The sequence below is a fragment of the Odontomachus brunneus genome, unplaced genomic scaffold, assembly GCF_010583005.1.
Source record: "Odontomachus brunneus isolate Ranch 3 - 2012 unplaced genomic scaffold, Obru_v1 Obru_scaffold_027, whole genome shotgun sequence".
In the NCBI taxonomy this organism is placed as follows: Eukaryota; Metazoa; Arthropoda; class Insecta; order Hymenoptera; family Formicidae; genus Odontomachus; species Odontomachus brunneus.
Window position 1 is genome coordinate 308,941 of NW_022639477.1, and position 24,469 is coordinate 333,409.

A 24,469-nucleotide genomic window follows, 5' to 3' on the forward strand; every position below is an offset into this window, starting at 1 on the left:
ATTAAGCCGCGGCGCGCAGCGCGAGACTTACTTATAGTCGCAACGTCGCGTCGGGGGTACCGTGGCGCCGCTCGCCTTCGGCAGGCGCGATTCCTCCGGCTCTTCTTCGCTCTTCTTACGACTCCCCGTCGTACGTTACGCGTACACGACGAGCAGGAGCTCGTCTTCTTTTTCTTACAGCGGCTCACTCGCGAGCAAGCGAACGAACGAACGAACGAACGGCCCGAAGTTGCTCCTCGCGCGCTCCCCCTGCGCGCACCACACCCCACTGTGCGTATTCTCGTTCCCTCGTCCCTCTTTCCAACCCGCTCTTGTTCACCTCGTGAACCTACCTACCTACCTACCTACCTACCTACCTACCTACCTACCTACCTACCTACCTACCTACCTACCTACCTACCCACTGCTCCTCGTACTCCTGTCGTGCCCCAACGAGCTACTTTTCTCTCTCTCTCCCCCCCTCTCTCTCTCTCTCTCTCTCTCTTTCGTTCGCCTCCCTCGCCGTGGATTATCGCGCTTATCAATCCCGGTCCCCACATCGTCATCGTCATCTCGTTGATGTTTACTTCTTTTTAATCGCTTATTCGATTATTACGGAAGTCTCGAGACCAAAGCGAGAGGTTTCTCTCTCATCTTGTCTCTCGAAGTCTGATCGTAGGAGGACGAAAACCGCGGGGATCGCGTTTCAATAGTAGACAAGCGGAAGATTCATCAACCTCCCTCTCCCTCCTCCCTCTCTTTTCTCTTCCCTCGGTATCCATCACGCTGCACACGCCGGCAGGCGGTGTTTGCACCGATAAGAGCGGACTGATTGCTCAACTTTTGACCTTTGCTTAACCGCTTCGCACGGTGCGCGACGTATGAAAGAAAATACGCCAGATAACTCTCTCGTGCTCTCTTTTTCACTGTTTCTCTCTCTCTGTCTCTCCCCCTCTCCTTCTCCTTCTCCCTACTGGCTTTTCTTCCTCTTTCCATCGCCATTGCTCCCCGGCTGCTGACCGGGAACCGTAAACGTTACTCCGCCACCGACGTTTCGTAGCGATAACGACCGCATCTCCCACGGCCCCCTCGTCCTTTCGTCTATCCGATCGACTAGTCGTAAGTTGTAAACTTGAATCAAATCGATATGCGAAAGATATCTCTTCTGTATTCTCACGAGCGTCAGATCCGTGAATTCCCGTTCGTGTGACAGAGAAAGAGCGCAGGGAATGTGCGCTCTCGTGTGCCTGATGCCCAAGGACTTGAATTTTCTCTGAAATAATCGAAGGCTTCAGATAAAAAGAGAATTAAGGTCGTAACTTCCCCCGAGCTCTCGCCACGTACACGTATGAAATCGTGTCGAAAGCGTGGATCTCGCAGATCACGAGAATATTCTCCACCGACGTGGGAAACATACATGCGAAAATTACGCGTCAAGTTGCTAATCGCCGAGAATTTCAACAGATGTTACCGACGACTTCATTTTCTCGTAGTGGCTCTGGAACAAGAGCTGGGGGCGTAAGTGCGGTTGCGCTCGCCGGGCAGTGCACGAGGGAGACACACGAATTTCTCTGGAATGCTGGTCTGTACGAAGCGGGCTGAAAGATATAGCTGTTGTTATTGTTGTCGTGGAACTTATGGCTCGACCGATTCATCTTCGACGACAATTATTAAGAACGGCGTCGTAAATTCGAGTGTCTCTCTCTCTCTCTCTTTTTCTCTCTCGCGCGCCCAAGCGCGTTTTCAGCGAGTGATTTATATAAAAACGGGTGCCTCAAGTAGCCCGGTAGCTTTTATCGCGAACACACCTTCCTTTTTCGTCGCTTTTCGATCGGACAAGAGGGACAGAAACCGGTATCATTTCGTCGAGTTAAATTTTCGATTCCTCGCGCACGCAGAAAGAGGAAGAGAGAGAGAGGAGAGATTCATTTTTTCACCTCGCCTTGAGTCCGGCTTTTAATCGTCCCGAGTAAACATCGAAATTATTACGAAACGCGAGCTTGGCTGGTATGTACGAAATAAATCGTAAGTAGCTGCGATTTCTTCTTTCCCCCTTCTTTCTTCCTTTCTATCAGAACGAAGGGCCGCAAGAAAGGCGTCGCCTTTCGTCCGTTACAAATTGGCGAGATAAATCTCCAACTTCTCACGTACGTTAATCATCGCGAGACGAGGCGATCGGGAGTACGCGTGTCCGTAATGCCGAGATCGTAAGTGTTCTATCAAGGGTTTCTCTGTTCCATCGTAAAATAATATCGATTACTTAATGAGCTCGCCGATGCGGCGGCGGCGGTGGCAGCGCTTCACGGGTCGCTTGTCATCCGAGTAAACGCCTCTATATAACGTGGCTGTTTACGCGGGTGATTTACGTACCCATTTATGTGCCGTAACTCGCCGAGAGGTATGTCGTGCAAATTCTCTCTCGCTCTCGACGCCACCGCGAGGGACTCGCTTCATATCCTCTTTAAGCTATTCCACATCGGCCACCGATGTATCTTACGTGCGCTGGCGCCAGCGGTTCGCCTAATCTCTCTCTTTCTCACTCACTCTCTTTCCTCGGCGTAAAGGGTCATCAAACCGCGGAACAACAACGGACAACATCGTTCCAATTTTTTCAGATATGTGTCGATCTCTCGAACTGAAATGAGGGACCGATCAAACGATCAAGCAATCGTCATTGCGTTTAATTTTGAATTTCTTTACTTAGATAGATATCTATTAATTCAAACCTACATAGATAAATATCTATTAATTCAAACCTATATATTGTCAAAAAGAGGATTTGGCGTACAAAAGACATTATTTTAGTCACACTCATCCGTCCACATCTTATATTAAATCTTTCTCTACCAATATTTTTATCCTAAATATCACAGCAGTGATATTTTTGTTTCTATTTCTACACTCAACTCTTTGTTTCTTATATCTTACAAAAACTCTATTTTACACCCACTTCTTTTTACACCTACTTATAATATTTCTTCTTTTTTTTTTTTTCTATATATATCTTTCTAATTTCTTTCCTCCCTTTCTCTCCAATATTTTTTCACTCTTTATTTCTTACATTTTAAAATCTCATCTCATTGTTCAAATATCTCATCCAATTCTTCATTTATCCATAACCAGTCGTTGTCTTTCTATCACATATTTTTGTGTACAAAAGTCTAACTTAAATAATCTTGCGTGTAATTTTGCGTAATTCATCATAATTTTTTCCAATTTCTTTTTTTTTCTTACATCCCCTTAATTTCTTGTTCTATTTACTTCTTCTATTTACTTGTTTATCGTGTAATCGCGATTGCGAAAATTGAAATTTAGAAGTAGAGGAATCAAAAGGCAAGAAAGAGAAAGGAAGGGAGCGGATTTTCTCTTTGTCTTCGCTGCTTGTTATCGCTCGTATTATCTGCCATAAACAGAGTAATACGGCAGCAAGGGAGACAAACCGAGAAATGCAAGGAAGGCAGGCAGGCGAGAAGCGAGGGCACGAGGCACGAGGCACGAGGCACGAGGTACGCGGACGAGGGGTCTAACTCCGCGTCTCGGTTAACGAATGCGAGAATGCGGCCTGGCGCCAACGCACACGCGGCCGCCGCGCCAGCCGCCGGCCGCCCTCGGAGGAGGCCGCGTCACGCGCTCTCGCCTCTCTCGCCGGCTCTCTTTCTCCTTTCCTCCCTCTCCCTCTTTCTCTCTGTTTAATGACCTTACCGGAGTTCAAAATACTAAACTGCAACCGATCCTTCGATTCGTGCGTCCGCCTCGCGTCTGATCCCGGGATACGGCGATGTGCACGCAGGGTCCCGTAACTCGCGGCCACAGCCGGAGAGAATGTTGGCGGTTCTGAAAAGAAGAAAGAAGGAATGAGAAAAAACAAAGAAAGAATGAGAAAAAAGGGAAGAAAGATGAGTCGAGAATGTCGAGTAAAGTTTTCTCCAACGCGAGGGTTCTTTTTCACCTTCTCATCCTCCTCCTTCTTCTCTCGTTCTTCTTTTCTCAAAGAGTACAACTTAGAGAGTCGAGTGATCGATAGCGTCTTCCTGCTTTCTCTCGGATGATCTTAGACGATCGTCGTCGCGAACACATTGTCTATTGTCGCGCGCTGCTCATTCTTTCTCTCCTGTCCTCCTCCTCGGCGCTGGCATAGGTAATATCGTATCTCACCGGAGCACCGCATAGCTCCAAGGTATGCGGGCGAGTTCTTCCTTTTCTTATCGAGAAAAGGAACGGAGCCGAGAAAAAGGAAGAGGAGAAGAGCGGGAGGAGAGCAACGGAGAGTGGAAGCAGAGCGAGGAAGGTAGCAGAGCGGGCGTCGCGCTCGAGTATATATGCACAAGATACAGGCGTTTTACACGCTGCATTGAGATATTGGGAGATAATCGGCCGGCGTGGGCGTTGAGGACGCGCGCGAGGAACAGCCTCTACGGCCGCGGTCGCACTGGAGTGTACGCAGCTGTTTGTATTTCTTATTCCTCGACGTAGCGACCGTTAGATGCGAGCTGATGGGGCGATTTAAAAAGAGAGCGTTGTCAGAGGTCTCCTCTGAAGCCAGTACTTCTCATACACAATCGAATGACAATATATCGGTGAACGTCGATATGACGAGCAACTATTAGATTAGTGCAAAAGATTTGTTATTTCTCTGTTAGATTCTCATTTAGAAGTTTAGATATTAAAAGGAAAATAGAGAAAGCTTTTGTGGTGTCTAAGAAAAATATTTAGTCGATATTTCTCATTTTATTCATAAAGATTATTAATCCTTCGAAATTGGATAGTTTTATTGTCTATTTTATTTGACAAACATGACAAATTCTTTGCATCAATCTAATACTACACAAAGGGGTGTGATTTCTCTCATATAAAGTAATAAATTATTCCTTCTTATCTCTCTTCTTAATTTTATTTCGCCTTTTAATCATATTTGCGTGCACTCGCGAACGATTTACGATCCGCGGCAATGCGTCGTAGAGGAATTCGAGCCACGGGCGCCATCGATCTTGCTCTCCCGTACGCCCCGCGCTCTTTTGTCGAGGGAGCGCGGCGGTTGCGTTAAAATCGTGCGTGTTGTAAGAGGGGCCGGTGTGTGTTCGCCTCCGCTTTTTCACGCTTCTGGCATCTGGCCCCTTTCTCTCCGTGTTCCCTCCTCCTCTCTCTTTTCGCTCGTTCGTTCCGTTTACGCGGCGCCGCGCCGCGTGGTTGACCGCGAAAGGGGTAAAAGGAGCTGCACGAGAGAGAGGAGGGAGCAAGGGAGTTAAGCACATACTGGCGATCTAAATCTAGACGGACGTCGTTTAAGGCCGCATCGTTTACCGTGTCGTGCCGTGTCGTGTAGTATCGTGTCGTGTCGTGTCGCCGCGAGTTTGGCCAGCTTTTCACCGTTCCTAAATTGGACCACAATGTAACGCCCGTTGGTGACTCTCCTCCTCTGGCGCGAACGGTATTCGGCATTCTCTCGCCCTCTTTATCTTCGCTGCTCCACTGAAACAGCCCGGACAACGGTCGTTAAACGAAGAAAAATGGAAATCCCGCGGAAAAACAGGAAGGGCGCTTTGCTACGGAACGTTAATTCACGCGAGATCCGTCGTGAATTTTTCGCGACATACATTATGTTACTTCTCCTTTTTATATTTTTCTCTTTCAAATAACTACATTCAGACTACATACATAAGATGAGTGTATACTTTCCGCGTGGCGCGGAAATTTCACGCTTTCTCAGGTCCAAGGGTGTATCGTCGCGTTCGAATCGTCGCGCGGACGTTCTCTCGCAGCAGATCGAAGTCCATTAAGGTGTTGGTCCCACACCGCGACAACGTTGAGAGCCTCTGACGAGTGTGTTTACGATGGGATTTAAAGCCGACTGGCTGTTGCTCGACCCGCCGTCCCCTTTCTGCGCGATGCCACGGCCACGAATCCTCGAACTTTTCATTTCTATCGCTCTTATTGGGCGCCTTTTTTTCTCGACGAATGCTGTCGGATGCGCGGCGACGGCGGCTAGCGAGGCGTCGTTTGGCGCGCATCCGTCCGACGTCGTCGCGTCGACTCGTGAAATATAGGACGGACAACTGCCACCGAGCATCACTTCCTGCACCGAAACCGAAACATCATTAACATTCCTTCACGAGCATTCACGGTGTACGCTTCTTTCCCTTGTATGCTACCCTCGAAACGCAATGGCTTCGCTTGCACGACAAGCGCAACGTCGAGTTTTGAACTGTAAACAGAGTTCCAACAATGCTTTTCATCAGAACATTTTGGCTCGGGCGCATTATATCTACATATTTATTTTTGTATCATGACTGTTGATTTAGAAAAGAATCAACAATTGCAACATATTAAATACATACAACGAATGTATATATGCACTGTTGCATACAATCATACAAATACGATGCGCTCGAGTAAAATTATCTTAGCCGACGATGAAAGACATTATTGGAGTCCTGTGTATCACCTATATTGTATGTATTGCGAATATATTACGAATGATAAATTTAATATCTGACGAATGTATCCCATAATGCTGTAACGCGACGCTCTCTTGGAAAGACTGTTCCCAGGCTGTCGACTGCATTTCACACTTGTCAAGTGTTTGAGGTTAAAATAGTTACGTTCAGCAGAAAAAACGCTTTGTGTGTGTGCTACGCTACCAGCATAAAATGCTTTATTCATAAGATTTTCTGCTGAATGACACTTAGCGATTTACGCTTTTCCAACATGTTTACTAAACGGTCCAGCATATTGAAAGTATGCTAGAAAGGATGGCGATCGCTAAACATGTTAGAAAAGCGTAAATCGCTGGTGTCGTTCAGCAGAAAACCTTACAACAGTTTCAAAGTTGCTGCCACCGTAGCGGAAAGAATTTATTTTTCTGCTGAACGCAACCAATATCTCGGAATGCATTTTTTGTACTTTCAAAATACAAGATTTTAAAACAGTTTCATGAAAACGGAGAATCGAGTTTTGCATTATTCACAGCCTTCACTTGCCTTCCTATCTCTATTCCTAATGAAGACGCGAGTGGTAACGATGAAATGACAGCAAACCCTTCATCAGTAATGCATAAGACAATGCTAACGTAATTTCCTTGAGCAAACTCGATCATAATATATACTCACCTTCGCGAGTTTCGAAGTCTTCCGCCATCTTTGGTGGACTCGTCCGCAACTGTGCGAGCCGCTGGATTCGCACGGCATGGTGGAGTCGCGTTTTACGTATTGTGCTACCATCTCTCGATATCTCAACGAAACACTATGGCCACTGGCGCAATTACGTCAGAGCCTAGTGACTTGGGGACAGTCATCGCCGGCGTGTTGCCACCACTCGTGCATCGTTGGTAAAGCGAATTCTGGGTAAGGTAACGTGTATAGTGCATCCCCTCTCGTCAACCTCTCCCGTCATTGCGCGACATTGCACGACGTTGCCGTAATGAGATTCGTGATAAAGGAAAGGTAACGCCGAGGACCGTGATCGACGCGAATACGAGATTAGTAGTGCGATATAGTGAAAGAGAAAGAAAGAAAGAGTGAGAGAGAGGGGAAGGAAATCGTGGATCACCACTTGGTTTCGGCAAGTTCGCATCGAACACACCGCGCACACGCACACACACGTATATACACACACACTAGCGCTCTCCTCCCCCACGCTCAGCTCCGAGAAACGGAGCTTGCGAACGTGCGCCTCGCGTTCTCTTCACGGTTGGTTTCGGAGTAACGTCGAAGGTGTGTGCGGACGTAAAGACAGTGTGCACTTTCCTCGCGTACGTTGCAATTGCTTGCTCTCCTTCGCGTGCACAGCCGAGCGCAAAACATAAACGCGACTCTGTCGCCGCTCGCTTCCGCTCGTCATACGCTCGCGATCGGCAATTCCGAATTTCCACGTCGAGCCTGAAGAGACGCGTACGCGCCGACCATGATCGATTTAACAGTGAAGACCTTGGATTCGCGGAATCACGTCTTCTCCTTGGAAGACGACGTAAGTTGGCCGCCTCACCCGGGCGTTCTCTATACATAAATTGACATTGTACTTCGTTAATTATTTTCTATCTTCGCGAGTCCCCCACGATAAGTGTATGTTGTGTCTCTTGTAAGGACACGGAAGAAGTTGCACGCCTTGTTTTGTGTGTCACAGTAACATGTGACTTTGTCTCCTAATTTGACTCTCTTTGTCCTCTATCTTTTTTCTACGAATCAAGCAACTTTGTGTCCGTAGCGGTATAGTTCCTCAAATCTCGCTCCGGAGCATTTGCCTCGGACATATTATATCTATATGCTACAACTCTTCAATTTTCTTTAAAGCAAATCACAGTCCGTGGCTTTAAAGAATACATAGCAGAATCTGTAGCTGTACCGGCTGACCGACAGAGGTTGATTTATTGTGGACGAGTGCTTCAAGACGATAACAAATTAAATGATTATGGTACATGTGCACATAATATCTATGCAATTAATATGAGGTCTATTCTTTTTAGCTGAACTGATGCTGCACTGAAACTGTGCATTCCCTTTTCCTTCCAATTTTCCCTAAATTATATATTTAGAGCGTTGAACAAAAAAGGAATTTTTCCTTTACTCTAACAATAAAAAGTACATTGTAATTCAGCTGAAAGGAATATATCTATGGAGTATAAGTAACTCATTGCAAGCACCTGACTTATTATAATGCATGACGTGATATCTGATTCCTCAGATGTCAATGGAAAAGTCTTGCATCTGGTGCATCGTGCACCACCTCAGCATGGTCAACGGGGAAACGACAGTGGCCAACAGGCGCAGGGACAGAACAGCAGACAACAACAACGATCTCATTACCGTCTCACGCGCGCTCAGATGCATGGAAACGCGATGTACCTGGGTGCTATGTCTGTGCCAGCTGAGTTTGTGGAGGGTCATGGTAAGATAGTTTCAATAAGTTGAGTAATAAAGTGAGAGTCCCAATTATAGATAGAGTCTCAATTTCAGGCCAGACTTGGTTTGCTAATTAAAGCTAATTAAAGAAGTACACATTATAGCGAAGACAGGAAAGTTCTTTTTTTTTATACTCCTTAGTTCTTTTACAATTATATTCCAAGGCTATGTTCACAAATATTTTTAATATTTAAGAAAAAATCTGGTATATATCAGTTGCTTTACCGACTCTGAAACTGATGGTGAGTTGTGTTACATGCATCATTATTCTATGTAGACTAAAACAATGTGAATATGGGCATTACTAACATAAAATTGGACATTGTTATGATCTGGGCGTATAATATTTGCTAACCCATAATTAGGATGCATAAATGTTCCCAATCATTTTTTTCATAATTTAAGACAAAATTTAAAGTCTGATAATTTTTAGTTAAAACTATGATGTTAGTTACTTATATCGATATCGAAATTTATGTAAATGAAAGTAATTTATGTAATTGAAAGTTACTCTAACTTTAAATATAATTCATAATTAAGACTGTTGCCTCAGTTAATTGATTTGCAAATGGTATAGGGAAAATTTAATACCATCTTGGGAATTAAGGGACAGATTGAATAAAAGGAAAGGTAGATACACCGCGTACGTTTGTCTAAGGTCCAAAAAATATACAGTCTGTACGTCATGACGATGTTCAAACAACGAGACTTCTCCATGAATAATCTAATATAGATATGGCACTCGCACCAAACCAATCGTGATTTGGCTCTTACAAGCCGTACTCTCTTCGCTCTAATATATTTCGATTCTTTGCGATTATCCTGTGCCTTTTAGTCTTATTAACGTGAGTGGTGTATGCGCAGGGATACCGCAGTTGAGCAATAGTTTATCGGGTAGTCGGTTGAGTCACGCTGGCCGCATGCTCGACCGCATAAATGAACTGATCGACAGACTCGATGATCCAAATGCGCCACTGCATCCCACACCGTCCGAAATGTCGGACTATCAGCAGCCGCCAGTGCAACAACATCAGCAACTGATCACGCAAGAGACGGACGTAGAGCAAGATGAGTAAGTTACAAGACGTAGATCAGAGTTTTTCTCTCTCTCTCTCTCTCTCTGGATATCGCAGACTGAGGATTGCGGATTGAAGATTGGAATTTAGTCACAGTCGGGACAAAAAGAACCAGGATTAAAATTAGTTGATTCATCGAATTCTAATCCGCAATTTTCAACATATAATCTTATATAGGCTTCATAGAGTCGAGTAAGTTTCTTTCTGCTGCTCATCACCAACTTACATTTCATTCCTTATTATGTTTTCAGGAACGCGGATGTTGCACGAGCTGACGGTAGCGCTAGAATTGCGGAGGCAGCCGCGGCTGCTATCACAGCAGCTCTATCCGCTGCTGGTGCACGTGCCGTTACGTTATTTCGAGGTAGGTACTTTCGCGAATCCAGTTTTGGTCTGAGGACAATATCCATGGTCCAATATTATGTTTTTAGAATGTTTATTATTTTAAATTTATTTGAAGATGCAGTACAGACCACATTGCAAATTGTTTGACTATATAGCATTTAAAAAAATGAATTTGAGGTGATTTTAAATATAAAGTTGGATTATGAATATTACTCTAAATAGATCTAACTATATATATGATGCGCTTGTCGCATTCATTCGTTATATCATACCCTTTGATGTATCCTTGATATGTAGGTGGCAATTATAATGGAGCAGAAGGAAGAACTGCAACCAGCGATGCGACTGATAATCAAAGCGACACTCAGCCACAACAGCAACAGCACCAAGCACAAGCAGCGACGGAGCAATCGGGGGCTACATCGAGCAACGCTGGACAAAACAGACGACCGCAGCAGCAAGAGTATTTATCGCTATTTACAAGTCTTACGTGTTAAATAGACGCCAACAGATGCTCGTTTAACCTTCAGAGGTTGGGCGGTTTTTCTGAAGGATTTTAAGTTTCCAATGTACAAGTTCCAAGTGTATGTCTGTGTATTGGAGGATGTAGTGAAAAAAACATGAAAAACATGTCAATGTTAATAGAGTTTAAAAATAGCCTTTCCGGTCTCTAAAGGTTAAATTTTCTTGACGCTTTTAAGATCTTGTATATGCAACGATGACTTGTAGTTCCTTTTGTAAATGCTTAACCATTAACCATCTTGCTTCCAGCCTCCCACGACCCCCGCAAATGGCTGAGCTATTGCAGAGACTGTACAACACCCAAGATCGGTTAAGACCGTACTTGGAGCGTTATTGCGTGCTCACGTTGGTTGATCCATCGTTACCGCCCGGGGTAAATAGATAATTTTCAACAATACATAATATGCACGCTTCTACTGAGATTAACCGATTATTGTTTAGCCTGGTCCGAACACTGTGGAAGACAGTCAGCGTATAGTGGACGGGGTTAGTGAGATTTTACACTACATGTCGCACACCTGCCACGCGCTCAGTGATATCATCATCGACATGAGCCAACCGCCGCCCAGGAATTTGCGTTGTAGACCGATAATAGTGCAGCACTCGGCTATCTTACAGCCTGGTATACCGATTCAAGTAGAGGTATGTCGCTTGAATATGTATGTGCATACACATACACTTGACTACCAGTTGACTCGATGCTAGCTGTTGCCCTACTCGTTACACCTTTCGCAGGCTCATATCAGTCTGAACGGTCGTGGTGTTAATAATAATAACAGTAACGACGAAACGCCAGAAGCCGGCAATCAGCAAGCGCAGGCGGACAACAACTCGGAATCGTCCAATGCATCACGCGTTCATACCGAAGAGGATGGTCAGGAACGAGAGTCTGATGCCACGACACAATCGCAAACTGAACGGCCGCAACAGGAGCAAGGCCAATCGCCCTTCGGTGCGTTTCACATTGCGATGCGCTCATCGTAAGTATCATATATATTTGTCGGAACAAACCTTACGGTTTCAGTTACAGTGTTCAATTTACCAAACAATGTGGAGGTTCTGATGGAGGTTAGTTCTGAGAGCAATATAGACGACGGAGCGAACAATGAACAAAACGCCGCGAGTGAAGGCAACAACGGTGGCAACACTCGTAAGTGAATCGGTCTTATATTACGCTTCACGAAACGCAAAACACGATCACTTGTGACACGATTTTGCTCACTTCACAGGTAGAACAGGCGTGTTTCCATTCGGTCCGGCTCCGCCGCCATATTTCATGCGGAATTTCATGCAGGCCGTCGCTGGACACATGGTACACAGTGGTTTCGGTGCCACGACCATAAACACGTCGCGGAGTTCACCTGCCACCACCGGGTCCCAAAGTGGTCCCGCGTCGATCGACAGTGGAAATGCAAATTCTGGTCAAAGTACTCAAGCACGGTACTATCCTCGATAATGTTCTTCAGTTTAGATGGATTCAGAAGTCTTTTTCCCGTAAAATATATACATTTTGTTCGTCGGCATATTTTTATTTTGTTCATATCAACATTTACTCAGTGTTTATGGGAAAAGAGATTCTTGAATATATCCAATATACAATATTATATCACATCACACCACACATATATATATCGCATCACGATGGCAGAATATAACATTTTTACGATCAAACGTCACGTGTTATACAGGAGCAACGTCGGCACTCACCCTACCACTGCGACGCAAACTCGAAGTACATCGCGGCCGCATGTGTTCCATCACCACGCTCACCCTGTGGGCCTCGGTATGAGCATTGGTCTGGGACTGGACTTTGATCCTTATCTGCCCTGCAATTCGCATCACGTATACCGTACGCCAACCAGCACCCCAAGCACCAACTCAAACGGCGGCGTGACAACTTCGCAAACAACGCGCACAACGTCTACGACCGCAGCGTCGACTGCGGACGCTTCATCGAGCCAAGCGCAAACCGGTAAGGCACTCTCCCTTCCAAAGGGAAGAAAGACTTTTCTTCTTTTCCTTTGCATAGACTCGAACGGATATTTTTCAGCAACGACTTCGACTTCAACCAGTGCCAGCGCCACTTCCACGACCGGGACATCCACGACAAACACGAGCATGGGCAACAGCAATCTTTTGGGGAGCCTGCTGCAGCAGATGGGTGCCGGCAGCCGTTCGCAGCCGAACATTATCAACAGTAACGGTAATTGAATTAATTAGATCTCGATATTTACCCGATAATGATCTAACGGTTTCGATTGTATTGCAGTACCGGAACGTCTCAGCAACATATTGCAGATGCTCGGGGGCCGTAATATACATGTGAGCGACAGGTATGTTTGACATTGACAGAGAAATCGCGGAGAATATAGCATCTTCACGATTGTAAATGCACTTCATAATGCAGTCCCATTCCCTAGCATGATGACATTTGAAATTTTCAGCCTGGCGCATCATATATGAAATATTCATGTGTCATTATTGTTGATTATTCGAGTAATCGAGCAATTCTTAGAATATTCAATAGCTATGATGCATGAATATTTTAAGGAAATTATTTGCGTGCTAAGAAATGGAACTACATTTATGAAGTTTGATGTATATATACATGTCGCTAATGTGTAATTATCTCTTTGATTAGAAACTCGATCAGTGACTTCATCTTGGCCGACTTGTTCGAGAGCGTTGGTTTGAACATGAATATTTCCCAATCGTCGTTGGACGCCAGAAGAGAGAACTTCCTTTTCGATCTCTTCATATTGGGGGTAATTATGACGTCGCTATTCTCTGTCTATTGCTTGCCTGTTCACGAACCTTCACTCAGTATTGAGTGCTTTCCATTTAATGACTATCATCCTATCCTACTCACTGAATATAACAGGATGATGGCTTGTATCGACTTGTGTTGCCAAATAGAAAACACTAAAAGAAGGAATCGTAACATGCATTTTGCGATTGCAGGCTCAAAACATAACAGTGGACGGAGTATTCAGACTGAGCTGCGGTGAATGGGAGCCCATCTCTCGTTTACGCAGACCATTGCAGGACTTCTTGTGGCACGAGTTCCCGAGCGCTACGTCGCGAAACGCTATACAAGAGCAGGTGGCTGAAAGTCTGCTCTCTCATCTACAACCATATCTCCGGGAATTTCTAGCGTTTGAGGAAGACGCCGGAGGCAGAAGCGACTCACGCATTGACGTCTACGCAACTATCGAATTGTTGATCGCTCGCTCCATAAAAGATATACTTAGAATTTTATTCGACACCGGTTAGTTTTTTATGAATCTCGGTAGTGTTTTCTTTATGAATATATTTTACACGTTATAATCGGATATGTGTTTGCAGCTTACGACGACAGGTGGTTCGCACAGGACACGTTGGACATCGTGAAAAATCTGGGCAAGCAATTTTGTGCAGTGCTACGATACTCTTTACAAGGTGGCCAAGCCGGATTAGAGGCGATTATGTCACGCTTTCTGGTTAGTTCAAACTTGCTTTAGCTCAAATACGATAATACAAAGCGAAATTACTCACAAAATGTCTGTAATTTACTTGCCAGAGCGACAGGTTGGAAGGAATCCCGTCTTCGCTTCGTCAATGGATACTGAACGGATTTATTGAACATTTCCGTACTTATTCCCTTCGCGCGCCGCAACCCACTGATTCGGAGATCGTCTCACTTTTGGTGTATAAAGATTCTCCGTCTCAACAGTCGTCGGTACAATCCTCTGCTTCGACCCGTCAGCCTACTCAAACGCCACCCGAAGACGAAGTAACTATTCCTTAGTCTATTTGCGCTACTATATGTTTTTTTTGTCTTTTATATATATATATATATATATATATATATATATATATATATATATATCAAACTATGTGTGTAGCCGATGGAAACAGAGACTCTGGAGCAACGGACGACGCGCGAGAGTTCGACCGTACCTGAAGACAGAGAGGAAGTTCCGGAAACATTCACTGGTCATGAAGCTTTACCCTCGGTATGACACGACGCGATTATGAACGGCGGCTTATCTAGTGTTAACTAACATATACTTCAATTTCCCAAATCAAACTTTCAAATCCAGTCTTATTAGAAAGTGAAAAATTCAATTGAATTATACAACAATCCAAGAGATTTCTGTCGATATTTTTCGACGCGTGCGGTTAAAAACAATTCAATAATACCGTGCTGTTTCTGAGAGCGCGACGTCAAATTAAAATACGAGTCGAATGCCACTTTTAGGATTGGGTGCCGATTATCGCTCGCGACGGTGTGAGGCAACGTCGTCAGTTGCAGATGCAGGGAGTGACGAATAGCGGCGTGACGACATTCAGTGACGCATACCTCGGCGGACTACCCACCAAGCGTCGTAAGCTCATCGAGCAACAGAAACCACGCCTGCTGGTCAGCCCCACACCGAATCACTCCACAATAGCAGCGTCCATGGAACGACTGGTGCGAGAGGGTGTTGGTCGCGCCGGCGTCGAGGAGGTTGAAGGTGCTGCTGTGGCTGTCGCAGCGGATCCCGCTGTGAGACGCGCCTTCGGTCAAGCAATCAGGGATTGCTTGAACCCGTGTAGATACGGCACAGCAGACTTTCCGGACCCACTGCGCTTCCCGAACGCGACCAAATATTTTGCGGATCAGGAGCGTCCGCCGAAATAATAACACGGTCGGCAGCAAGGTATATAACATGATTTGATTTAGAGATATGCTACTACCGAGAAAGAGAAGGAGGAGGATACATTAGGCTAATTCAATAACCGACAAAGGCTGTAGTCACATGAGAATCGAGGAGCTTCTCGCGCGGAGGCTCCTCGGTTTCCCTAAGTATTGTAATAACGCGCAGAAGAGAGATCAATGGGATGATCTTTGACGAACGTGTGTGCATGTGTGTGCGCGTCTGCTGTGTGAAATGTACGATCGACACTGCACGAATACGCACTTACGCATTTTCCATATCCCTCCTCGATATCAATGTTCGCTTCGATAGAAAACACCGTCGCTATCATACGGGGTTATTACGTTTATAGCCGATAATTAATACACGGGGTGTTCGTGGGATCGAACTTCCCGTCTCATTTTTACTGAGGGAAAGTCGACATCAATTTCGCTATTTCGGAATTGTATAGAGGACACCCTGTATATATATTATATATATATATTATATATATATACATAGGTGTAAAAATTGTTAACTGTGCACACATCTATTTATATAATTTTTGCACTTACCACAACACGACATAACTTTGTTTCCACAACCTCTGTTTCTACTCGCTGGCTTTTTTCTCTTTTCTTTGTAATTTCTCTTTCATTTTCTCAAATTGGCCGTTCCGGGTTGCAGCGTATATATGCAACAGACGACTCGGGATGACTCCTAAAATAAAGGATAAAATAGGCTGAATTCGATCTGTCTTTCTCTCTCTCTCTCTCACACATACACACACACACACACACACACACACACACACACACACACATACACACCTTTTTCCGTAGAATCGCATTTGGGAGAACACTTTGCGTTAACGCGACACTTTATCGAAGTACGACGTTATGCGCGTATGTGAGCCTCACCGGAATCTTGTCGGATATTTTGTATAGACAATTAATTTTCGACGTCCGATGAACGATGCCCCCGGGCTGTTTACGGGACGGAGTCTTTCTATACGACGAGCGAATCGCTGGCAAATCTATACGTATTGACTAGGCGCGACTATGGTAAACATAGCGTACGTGGAAGTAAAAGTTAATCGTTCTAATGTCCACCAACAGTTGTACGAGGAAAGGAAATATTAATAAAATAAAATTGTGTATCCCTTTTCCTCTGTCTCTCCGTCTTTTTTCTCCCTTCGAGTGTCCCGAGCGATAAGATCGTTGGAGACTGAAACCCCAAGGATACCGCGCCGAGGAAATTGGTCCGAGGCAACGAGAAAAAATACGGTAAGTGCGGCTCAACGATCGAAATTAACGCACGTGAAATGCCAATGAGGAAGATATCTTTGTGAACGGCGTGACTCAACTGATTGACAAGTCGGAGAACACGCAGAGCGAACGGTAAATGAGAAACGGAAGTATATTTCAAGTATGACTCATCGTTACGACTCGGTCGATTGTGTTCGGTCTCATCGATTTCCTTTTACTTATCGCTAATTCGACATCGGATCGTAGATCGCGGCGATGTAATCACGCGGCGCCGTGGCGTGTAACATCTGTAAAAGGCGAGAGTGCAGCCGTTAGTTACACGCGCGACTGGCTATCACGCCCGTCGGAAAGAAATCGGACTCCAGCATCGGTATCCAGCCGCTTGCTCGCTCGCTTGCTGGTTGGTTGGGTTCGCCTCCTCCGCGCTGGAGGAGAACTGGATATCCTCGATTGCATTTTCATAATCGTTCGCGAGCCCGAGTGCGCCAACTGTCATTATCGACATCATAATCGAGAACCGTAACGCGGTAGAAAGGGGACAGCTCGCAATTTTTAGCTCGTTTGCCTCGAAGCGACTTGGGGCGATATCGCTGGAATTTCATTCGGCTCGAGTGAACGAGCGAGTTAGCGAGCCGTCCGTAAATTCGATTTCGATCGGCCGCGCGCGATTGACAGTAACGGATCTCTCTCGAGCACGGGTTTTCGCGACGATTCAATCCAGATCGCCGGACTGATCTTGGGAAAAATCTCCGATCGATGATCCCCGCAGTGTGTTTACAGCGTTCGTTCTTACGCCGAGGAACGAAGTGATTGAATTTCCGTAGAAGATATCTCGTTATCCCTGCGTCTTACTCGGAACTCTATGATTCTTATATATGCCGAACGAGCGATTCGATCGCGATCGATTGAGCTACATCGGGTAGATAAGCAGTCTTTAATTCGTCGGCGATATTAGCGCGCGATCGAGCGATATACGTGGCGACCTGACACGGCGACTACATATTCGCGCGCAATATGAACTGAAACGACCAGGCGGTCGTCGAGTTCAGGTTACGGTCGGGATCATTTCCTCTTTTTCCCAGACGAGATACAATGTAACGTCACGTAATATCTCTTTTCCGACCAGCAGAGGAGAGGGGGAAAGAGCGGAAAGAAGACCAGCAGAGGATGAAGAGGCGATCGTTACATGCTTGACCGAATGTTTCTCCGACTCGTCGTCGGCTATCGAGTACGAACATCGTCCAACTATTTCGAGATATCTGGAAAAAGAAAAGGCGTCGGCATTAATTGGTCACAGACCAACACGACGACACGACGACGACGACCTACGCGACGACAACGGCATCTCCCGCTACGACTTGGCGTTTTTTCGCGCCGGCTGCGCGACGAAGACGACGTTCCCGCTGCCGCTGGAACAGCCATCGTCATCTTCGTCGTCATTTACAGTGCCCGGAACAGGAGAGACCGACGGGAATACAACCCTATGTTCTTCTATCTTTGCTACTCGCTCTTTTTCTCTCTTTCCGAAATGTACCCTCGATCACTGTGCGTACACCACATACGTCCACATATACGTACACACTTTACGTACGTGCTATCGCGAAAAGAAGCATGTAGACAAGCATAAGAAAAAAAGATAATTAGGCACACTGAGAAAAAAATCCTTCATCTAATTAAAATTATAAGTATTCTTTTGGTTGTCTTAATACGAAAGTAGTAATAGTAATATATACATAAGGTTATATTATCATTAATACTATAGTAGAATTTAATAAAAGAAAAAAAATTCTTTTGACTATAACTTTTAGTAATTATTTCTCTACGTGATTATAGTTATACAAATATCAAGCATTTTTTCTCAGTATAGATAATACCAAATAACAGAACACCTTGAGATTATTCTGAACATCCTCAGAATGCGTTTTAAGATATTCTGATACATTCTACGATATCGAAGACATTCTAGTCACATTCAAGATAATTCTGAAACATTTTATGCTGTCTGGGTAAGTAAGTAGATAAGGTGTAAATAGGTAGACACAAGTATATATAAGTAGGTAGATAAATGTAGTAAGTAGATGCAGATACGTAGATATATGTATGAATAGGCAGACGTAGATAGAAGTTAGGTAGATGTAGGTTGGTTGATAGGTAGATATATAGATAGACAGCTAGGTTAATAAATAAGTAGGTAGATAGGTAGCAAAGTTATAGAGATAGCTAGGTAGATGTAGGTAAGGTAGGTTGGTAGATAGGTAGGTAGGTAGGTAGGTAGGTTGGTAGGTAGATTGGTAGGTAGGTAGGTTGGTAGGTAGGTAGGTAGGTAGGTAGGTAGGTAGGTAGGTAGGTTGGTAGATAGGTAGGTTGATAGGTAGGTAGATAGGTAGGTAAGGTAGGTAAGGTAGGTAGGTAGGTAGGTAGGTAGGTCCATAGGTAGAGATACGTCCGACGTGCACACAGTGTCCGCGCGGACTCGACGACCAGCTGTCGTCGGGTACTAAAGCGCGCGCGTGAGATTGGCCGGCGAGCCGGCGTTCTTTCGGTCGGATTGGCCTTTTTCACCGATCGACGACGCCTCTTTATTCGAGCCGGGGCGTCGCCGCGTATTTTTATGCTCACAGGTTGGCTACGCCGCGTCGAGCGCGATTCTTATAGGTGACTATCGCGTCGTCGGAGCTTCAGTCGAGCGGTCCGCGCGGACGCCGTTGTTGGTTGCTGAGACTGCTAGTGCCGCCGCCGTCGTCGTCGTCGCCACTGCTGCTGCTGATGCTGGCTGCCGTTGCTGCTACGAGGCCGAGGTTAAGACGCCTTGGCAATCAAGTAGAACCTCGAGCAAGCAGGGCCGGTTACGGCGCGCGGCGTCGCGTCGCGTCGCGTTGCGTTGCGACGGTACACCTGGAAGAAGAGAAAGAGTGAGAGAAGCGTACACGAAGGCGGCCATATTTAGAGAAGGAAATCAGCGAAGAGCATTTCGCGCCGCGTACCACCGAGCTACTCCTCCTCCTCCTCCTTCTCCTCCTATTCCTCCGCTCTCCTCTTTCTTCTTCTCCTGCCTGTTTTCTTCCTCCACCCTCCATGATGACGACGACGACGATCACCTTATCGTCTCGCTCTCATTCCTTGCTTCGATTCGACCCGTACCAGAGGCTCTTTCCGCAGCCCGTCGCTCCGATGGACTTGACGGATGAAAAGTAACCAGCCGTGTCTCTGCTTCTCTCTCTCTCTCTTTCGTCTTCGGTACCCTAACCCGGCGAATATTAAGGGAAATAGGGGACGTGAAATAAGTCGCGTACCTTTTTCTTGACTTCGCTTGTAACAGCGCCTCGGCGCTATCCTGAACGAGTAGTTTTCCTTCGTTCTCCAGGCGCGGATACGCGCGAAGAAATGCTTACGAATCTTTGCTTGCGCGAGCGTCAATGTATAGCTGCGTGCGTAATCACGCGCGTCGAGTTGCGCGAAAAGGGGCAAAGAGAGAGATATCACTGAGAAACGAAGCTTTCCGGGAGGGCGAGAGCTTTTTTGCAATCGGAGTTGCGTCGTTGCTACTGCTGCTGCTGCTGTTGCTGCTGCTGCTGTCGTCGTCGTCGTTGGCGGCGGCGAGCGTCAAGTCAAAGCTCGACGAGAGGGAGAATGAGAGCGGGAGAGAAAGAGAAGAGATTTGAGAGCTTTTTTCCGCGTCGCGCCCTCGCGGCACGTAACGCGATTTCTTCCTCCCTCGCGTTTCCACGCGCGCACACCTCCGTCATTTTCATAATATTCCATCCGGATCACGGCGGCTCTTCCGTTGGTCTCGCACGAAACCGCTCGCAACGTCATCTCGCCCGCCCGCGAACAGTCACCGACCTGAGTCATGGGGGAGACGCGTTCTCGCCGTGGTTTCAGCGCAACGTGCTTATCGCAAGCGCCATCGACGCGACTGGATTAACATAAAACCTCCGTGAAAATTCTGAAAATAAAAATCGAAATAAAAAAGAATAAAAACTTCTCGTTCCCTCCTCGTCTTTTCTCGTTGTGTGCGCTTAGGTGAAAGTCAACTGCTGCTTCTCGCACACGCGCGGATTCTTTTTTGGATCTTCAAACGGACTCCGCGCGGCTTCGTCTCTCGTAGTGTTTCCACTCTATTGTTTCTTATTTCTCGCGAAACTACCGAAGCGGAATTCGCGACAAACGTGACGCTCGTGCGTGGAGCGAGAAGAACGAGTGCCTGTCAATTCATAAGTCGAAGCCTCGTTCTTTCTTTCTCTCTCTCTCTCTCTCTTTCTTGCGCACGTACATTAGTCGCCTCGACAACATTCGCCGCGACGAAGAGGATAACGAGATCGCGGAAGCGGAAGTCAAGCGTCGTCGTCGTCAAGGCCGCAGTCCGTCCACGTTCGCACGTGCGAGCCGCGACAGTGTCGCTTGGCTGCCCTATATATCGCCGACCGATTAACGACCGTGCCAATTGGCAGGCCGTTACCGACCATCCGACAAGAATAATGCCAATTAACCGATAAACACGTTTTTCGACGAGCCAACCGCCGAGCGCGTATCCGATTCGCGCGTCGACGAGCTGACGCAACGCGACGAGAAGTATTTTGACGCGATACTTTCCAGCGCGAAAACGTGCGTCATTGAAACGAACGAGCGTATGAAATGTGCGAACAAACGTCTCCTCATTAGAGACGGGTTTGTGTAACTTATTGCCGGAATTTTGGATTACTGTAACCTACGGCTCAAAAGAACAAATCTTGTCCTTTTCTGCTTCTTCTTTTGTCTGTTTCTTCTTCTTTTTCTTCGCTTTTTGTGGGCAACTCACTCCTTTCTGTAACGCAACTCTGTGTTCAGCATTTATTTTTCTTGTTTTCAACATTAGATCCGCATTGGTTGGTCTTTTGCCGTTTTTCACGCTGTTGGCTCCTTGTAGTTTTCCCAACCGATTTCCTTGGACCACCTGTTGGAAAATATCCTTTGTTAGAACTGAATGTTTCAATTTGCCAGGTACCAAAGTGTCTCGGTCAAATACGCAATTGTATCGGGAACCTTCGATAATAAATACACACATATATACATATATATATATATATATATATATATATATATATATATATATATATATACATACATATATATACACACACTATATTTCCGTCGTTGTTGATTATAATGATTCGGCGAACGCTCGTTCTAATCTGAGGATTACCGAGCGCGGGATTTGCGGGAGAGAGGACGACGGATTGGCTTTTTACTCGTTTATATTGTTGTGTCGCGGGCATATTTTCCTCTTATTATCACGAGCGATAGCGATATCGCGTATCGCCGTTAGTTCTTGCGAAAGTATCAGTGCACGCGCTGTTGACACTCGTGCACTCGATAGTGAATGAGTAAAAGTCCCCGCGATATATCGCGATCCGGTGATCGGTACGAAAGTCCGTAAGCGATTACTGACCGATAAAAGAGGGGCACGATAAGACCGATAAGCGAGTTGTTCCCGCACCGGCAGGCGTAATCCCGTACCGCCGCAAAGGTCGACGGCGGGACGCACCCCGAAAGTGTATCGAAAACAAGACGCTAGAAGAAATCTTTCTCTCTCTCTCTTTCTTGCCGGATCGATCCGGCTACAGGAAACGTTATATATTCCGCACGCGGGGGGAAGCATCGCGCCTTGTTGCGCAATACTCCTCCGCGAGATAACAGCCTCGATAAAGATTGGTAGTGAACGCGCGTCGACGACGGCGGACTTCTCCTGGCCAGCTCACTCGCCCGAGAGAGAGAGAGAGAGAGAGAGAGAGAGAGAGAGAGAGAGGGGGAGAGAGAAAGCAGTCGGCGAGATACGAGAGCATTATCTCGCCGCTACTCGGACATTTCGTGCGCGCGTTATCTCTCGATTCGTACATATACCATCCTTACCACCTCCTCCTTCTGCTCCTTCTTCTCCGTCCGTCCGTCCGTCCGAGTGCGACGATGATAAGTCGCAGAATAGCGTGCGGGATTTCCTCCGCAACGTTTCTACGCCCCAACGAGGATGATGTCCGCGTTCCCACTCAACTTCCAAGTCTTTCCCGGAATCAGGATCCCTCTGAGATATCAATGTAGCTGTTGCATCGTACGAACGATTTGTTTCCTGTTGCATTAAGAAAAGAACATTTGTAAATACAGCCACATAGAAAAGTAATCACAAAAATTGTGGTTAAGGAAACTCCACATCTTTTTTATTACAATTTTACTACAAAGTTAGCGATAATAATCCGACACGCATATGACTGTTTTCATGTTAGCATAACCAATAAGTACGGAAGCCAGAAGTAACTGTGATTTTAGTTAGATCAACCATACTCTTCTCTCAGTGCAACGTTACTTATCATCACAAAGCACCCACGCTCGTTCAATCTTCAGTCCCAACTTCTGAAGAAGCTTGACCGAGTGGGCGCGTTTACTGCAACGTGTGCATGTCCCAGTCAGCGGAAACTTCTGAAAGGTATCTTGAAAACACTTTGAAGAAATCTGAAAAAAACATATTACTGTCCCGTAAGAGCCTCCGCACAAGAACATTCGTAACATGTTAAGTTTACGGATTTCTTTGTGCCTTAAGTTTAATTTTACAGATCATTGTATTGTCAGTACTTAACGTAACGTAACATGTTACGGATGTCTTGTGCGGAGGTTCTAAGTTCCTTTCAAACATTTTTACGACGTTGCTTAGAAAGCTTCGAGGTCTTTAAAAAGAATCCGCAGTTCAGCACATCGGCAAAACGCATCTATGTAACGTGTCTCGGACAAATGTCTCGCATGACTCGCGCGGGACGGCTTCGGGGGTGAAGACGAGCACATATCGCACTCCCCCACCTCGGAGCTCGCGACGCGGTGGCGCGCGTCTGCGGAATAAGCAAAGTTCGTGGAGCACGTGGAGGGCGCGCCGGGCGACACCTGGCGTCCGAAAGGTGGCGGGGCGAGCGCTCGCCGCTCGCTGTCCCGTGCGCCGCCGTGCGCGCTGTAAGCAGTTGATGCTCACGCGTCGGTGGGTACGTGTCGTTTTTAATGGTGTGTTCTGGTGACGCGGATTGCGACGATAATCTCTGGATTGCGACGAGCACGCTCGTATCGTCATCGTCATTGTGTCGTCCTGTACGGCATGCGTTACTTGGTCAACGAGCCGCAACAACAGCAACAATACGCAATCGTCACATTCACGACTGTGCACACTTGTGAAAGTTGGCAGTGTTCGACGGTGTGACGTGGAGTTTGTGTGTGTGTGTGTGTGTGAGCTGCTTTGCGGTCTGGTGTGTCGCGTGGGTGTTCCACACATCGAGGGTCTCGATATTCACGGCCTCCTCTGACGAGCCGAGGCTGTGATGAGTGCTTGCGACAGTGTTTATCACGAGGTGCGGTAGTAGAGAAGTTGCGGAAGAAGGCGTCGAGGTACATCGGGCAGGATGTATTCCACTGCCGCTGGTATCAACGCGGCCACGGCCGCTGGTATCAACGCGGCGGCGGCCGCCGCGGCCGCGGCAGCTGCAGCACGACACCCGGTACGTCGGATTATTGTTGTCCTAAATAAGCGAGTCATCGTCGCCGAGCGGACGGGTCCTGACAGAGCGTGGCGAATAAGTCCCCGTCTCTCGGAGTCACGAACGCTTTCCTTGCCAACGTGTACAATGGACACGTCACGCACGGCTTTGCGCTCTTTCTTTCTCTCTCTCTCTCTCTCTCTCTCTCTCTCTCTCTCTCTCTCTCTCTCTCTCTCTCTC

The 24,469-nt window shown here is 46.4% G+C and overlaps 3 protein-coding genes, 1 long non-coding RNA gene and 1 pseudogene across 15 annotated transcripts in view; 2 read left to right on the forward strand and 3 right to left on the reverse strand.

Moving 5' to 3' along the window:
- Positions 1 to 202: 202 nt before the first annotated feature.
- Positions 203 to 5,753, reverse strand: LOC116842850 (annotated as a pseudogene).
- On the reverse strand, positions 4,507 to 7,272 carry LOC116842848. Its single transcript, XM_032812598.1, has 3 exons — positions 7,086 to 7,272; positions 5,635 to 6,052; positions 4,507 to 5,448 (listed from the first exon to the last, which is right to left on the reverse strand). Exons 1-2 carry the CDS (start codon positions 7,194 to 7,196, stop codon positions 5,753 to 5,755), a joined length of 411 nt encoding a protein of 136 aa, XP_032668489.1. The 5' UTR covers positions 7,197 to 7,272; the 3' UTR covers positions 4,507 to 5,448; positions 5,635 to 5,752.
- Positions 7,273 to 7,340: 68 nt separating this feature from the next.
- Positions 7,341 to 16,640, forward strand: LOC116842827 (large proline-rich protein bag6). 4 transcript variants are annotated; one of them, XM_032812557.1, is made up of 20 exons: positions 7,341 to 7,941; positions 8,265 to 8,385; positions 8,656 to 8,859; positions 9,738 to 9,945; positions 10,201 to 10,313; positions 10,592 to 10,757; positions 11,066 to 11,189; positions 11,258 to 11,458; positions 11,552 to 11,768; positions 11,841 to 11,966; positions 12,046 to 12,256; positions 12,505 to 12,788; positions 12,867 to 13,019; positions 13,086 to 13,149; positions 13,458 to 13,581; positions 13,778 to 14,084; positions 14,162 to 14,295; positions 14,376 to 14,588; positions 14,701 to 14,811; positions 15,111 to 16,640. In XM_032812557.1, exons 1-20 carry the CDS (start codon positions 7,879 to 7,881, stop codon positions 15,477 to 15,479), a joined length of 3,513 nt encoding a protein of 1,170 aa, XP_032668448.1. In that variant the 5' UTR covers positions 7,341 to 7,878; the 3' UTR covers positions 15,480 to 16,640. The 4 variants fall into 4 exon arrangements, with proteins under 4 accessions (XP_032668448.1, XP_032668446.1, XP_032668447.1 ...); XM_032812555.1 differs by having other exon boundaries at positions 7,343 to 7,941; positions 15,057 to 16,640; XM_032812556.1 differs by having other exon boundaries at positions 7,344 to 7,941; positions 11,847 to 11,966; positions 15,057 to 16,640.
- On the reverse strand, positions 16,109 to 23,569 carry LOC116842849. Of its 6 annotated transcripts, XR_004377780.1 has the most exons (5): positions 23,361 to 23,569; positions 23,101 to 23,225; positions 22,632 to 22,845; positions 19,727 to 21,675; positions 16,109 to 19,637 (listed from the first exon to the last, which is right to left on the reverse strand). It is a non-coding gene; the product is annotated as an uncharacterized LOC116842849 (long non-coding RNA). The 6 variants fall into 6 exon arrangements; XR_004377779.1 differs by having other exon boundaries at positions 22,632 to 23,225; XR_004377777.1 differs by having other exon boundaries at positions 23,101 to 23,569.
- Positions 23,570 to 23,724: 155 nt separating this feature from the next.
- LOC116842830 (protein groucho-like) overlaps positions 23,725 to 24,469 on the forward strand; it is a 28,436-nt gene continuing 27,691 nt past the window's right edge. For 3 of the 4 annotated variants that reach the window (XM_032812564.1, XM_032812566.1, XM_032812565.1), the window contains exon 1: positions 24,199 to 24,250. Coding sequence is in view for 1 of the 4 variants with exons in the window: in XM_032812567.1 (XP_032668458.1) it covers positions 24,155 to 24,250 (96 nt within the window). In the remaining 3 variants the exon portion in view is untranslated. Of the gene's footprint in view, positions 24,251 to 24,469 lie in introns of all 4 variants that reach the window. The other variant, XM_032812567.1, reaches the window with a different exon arrangement.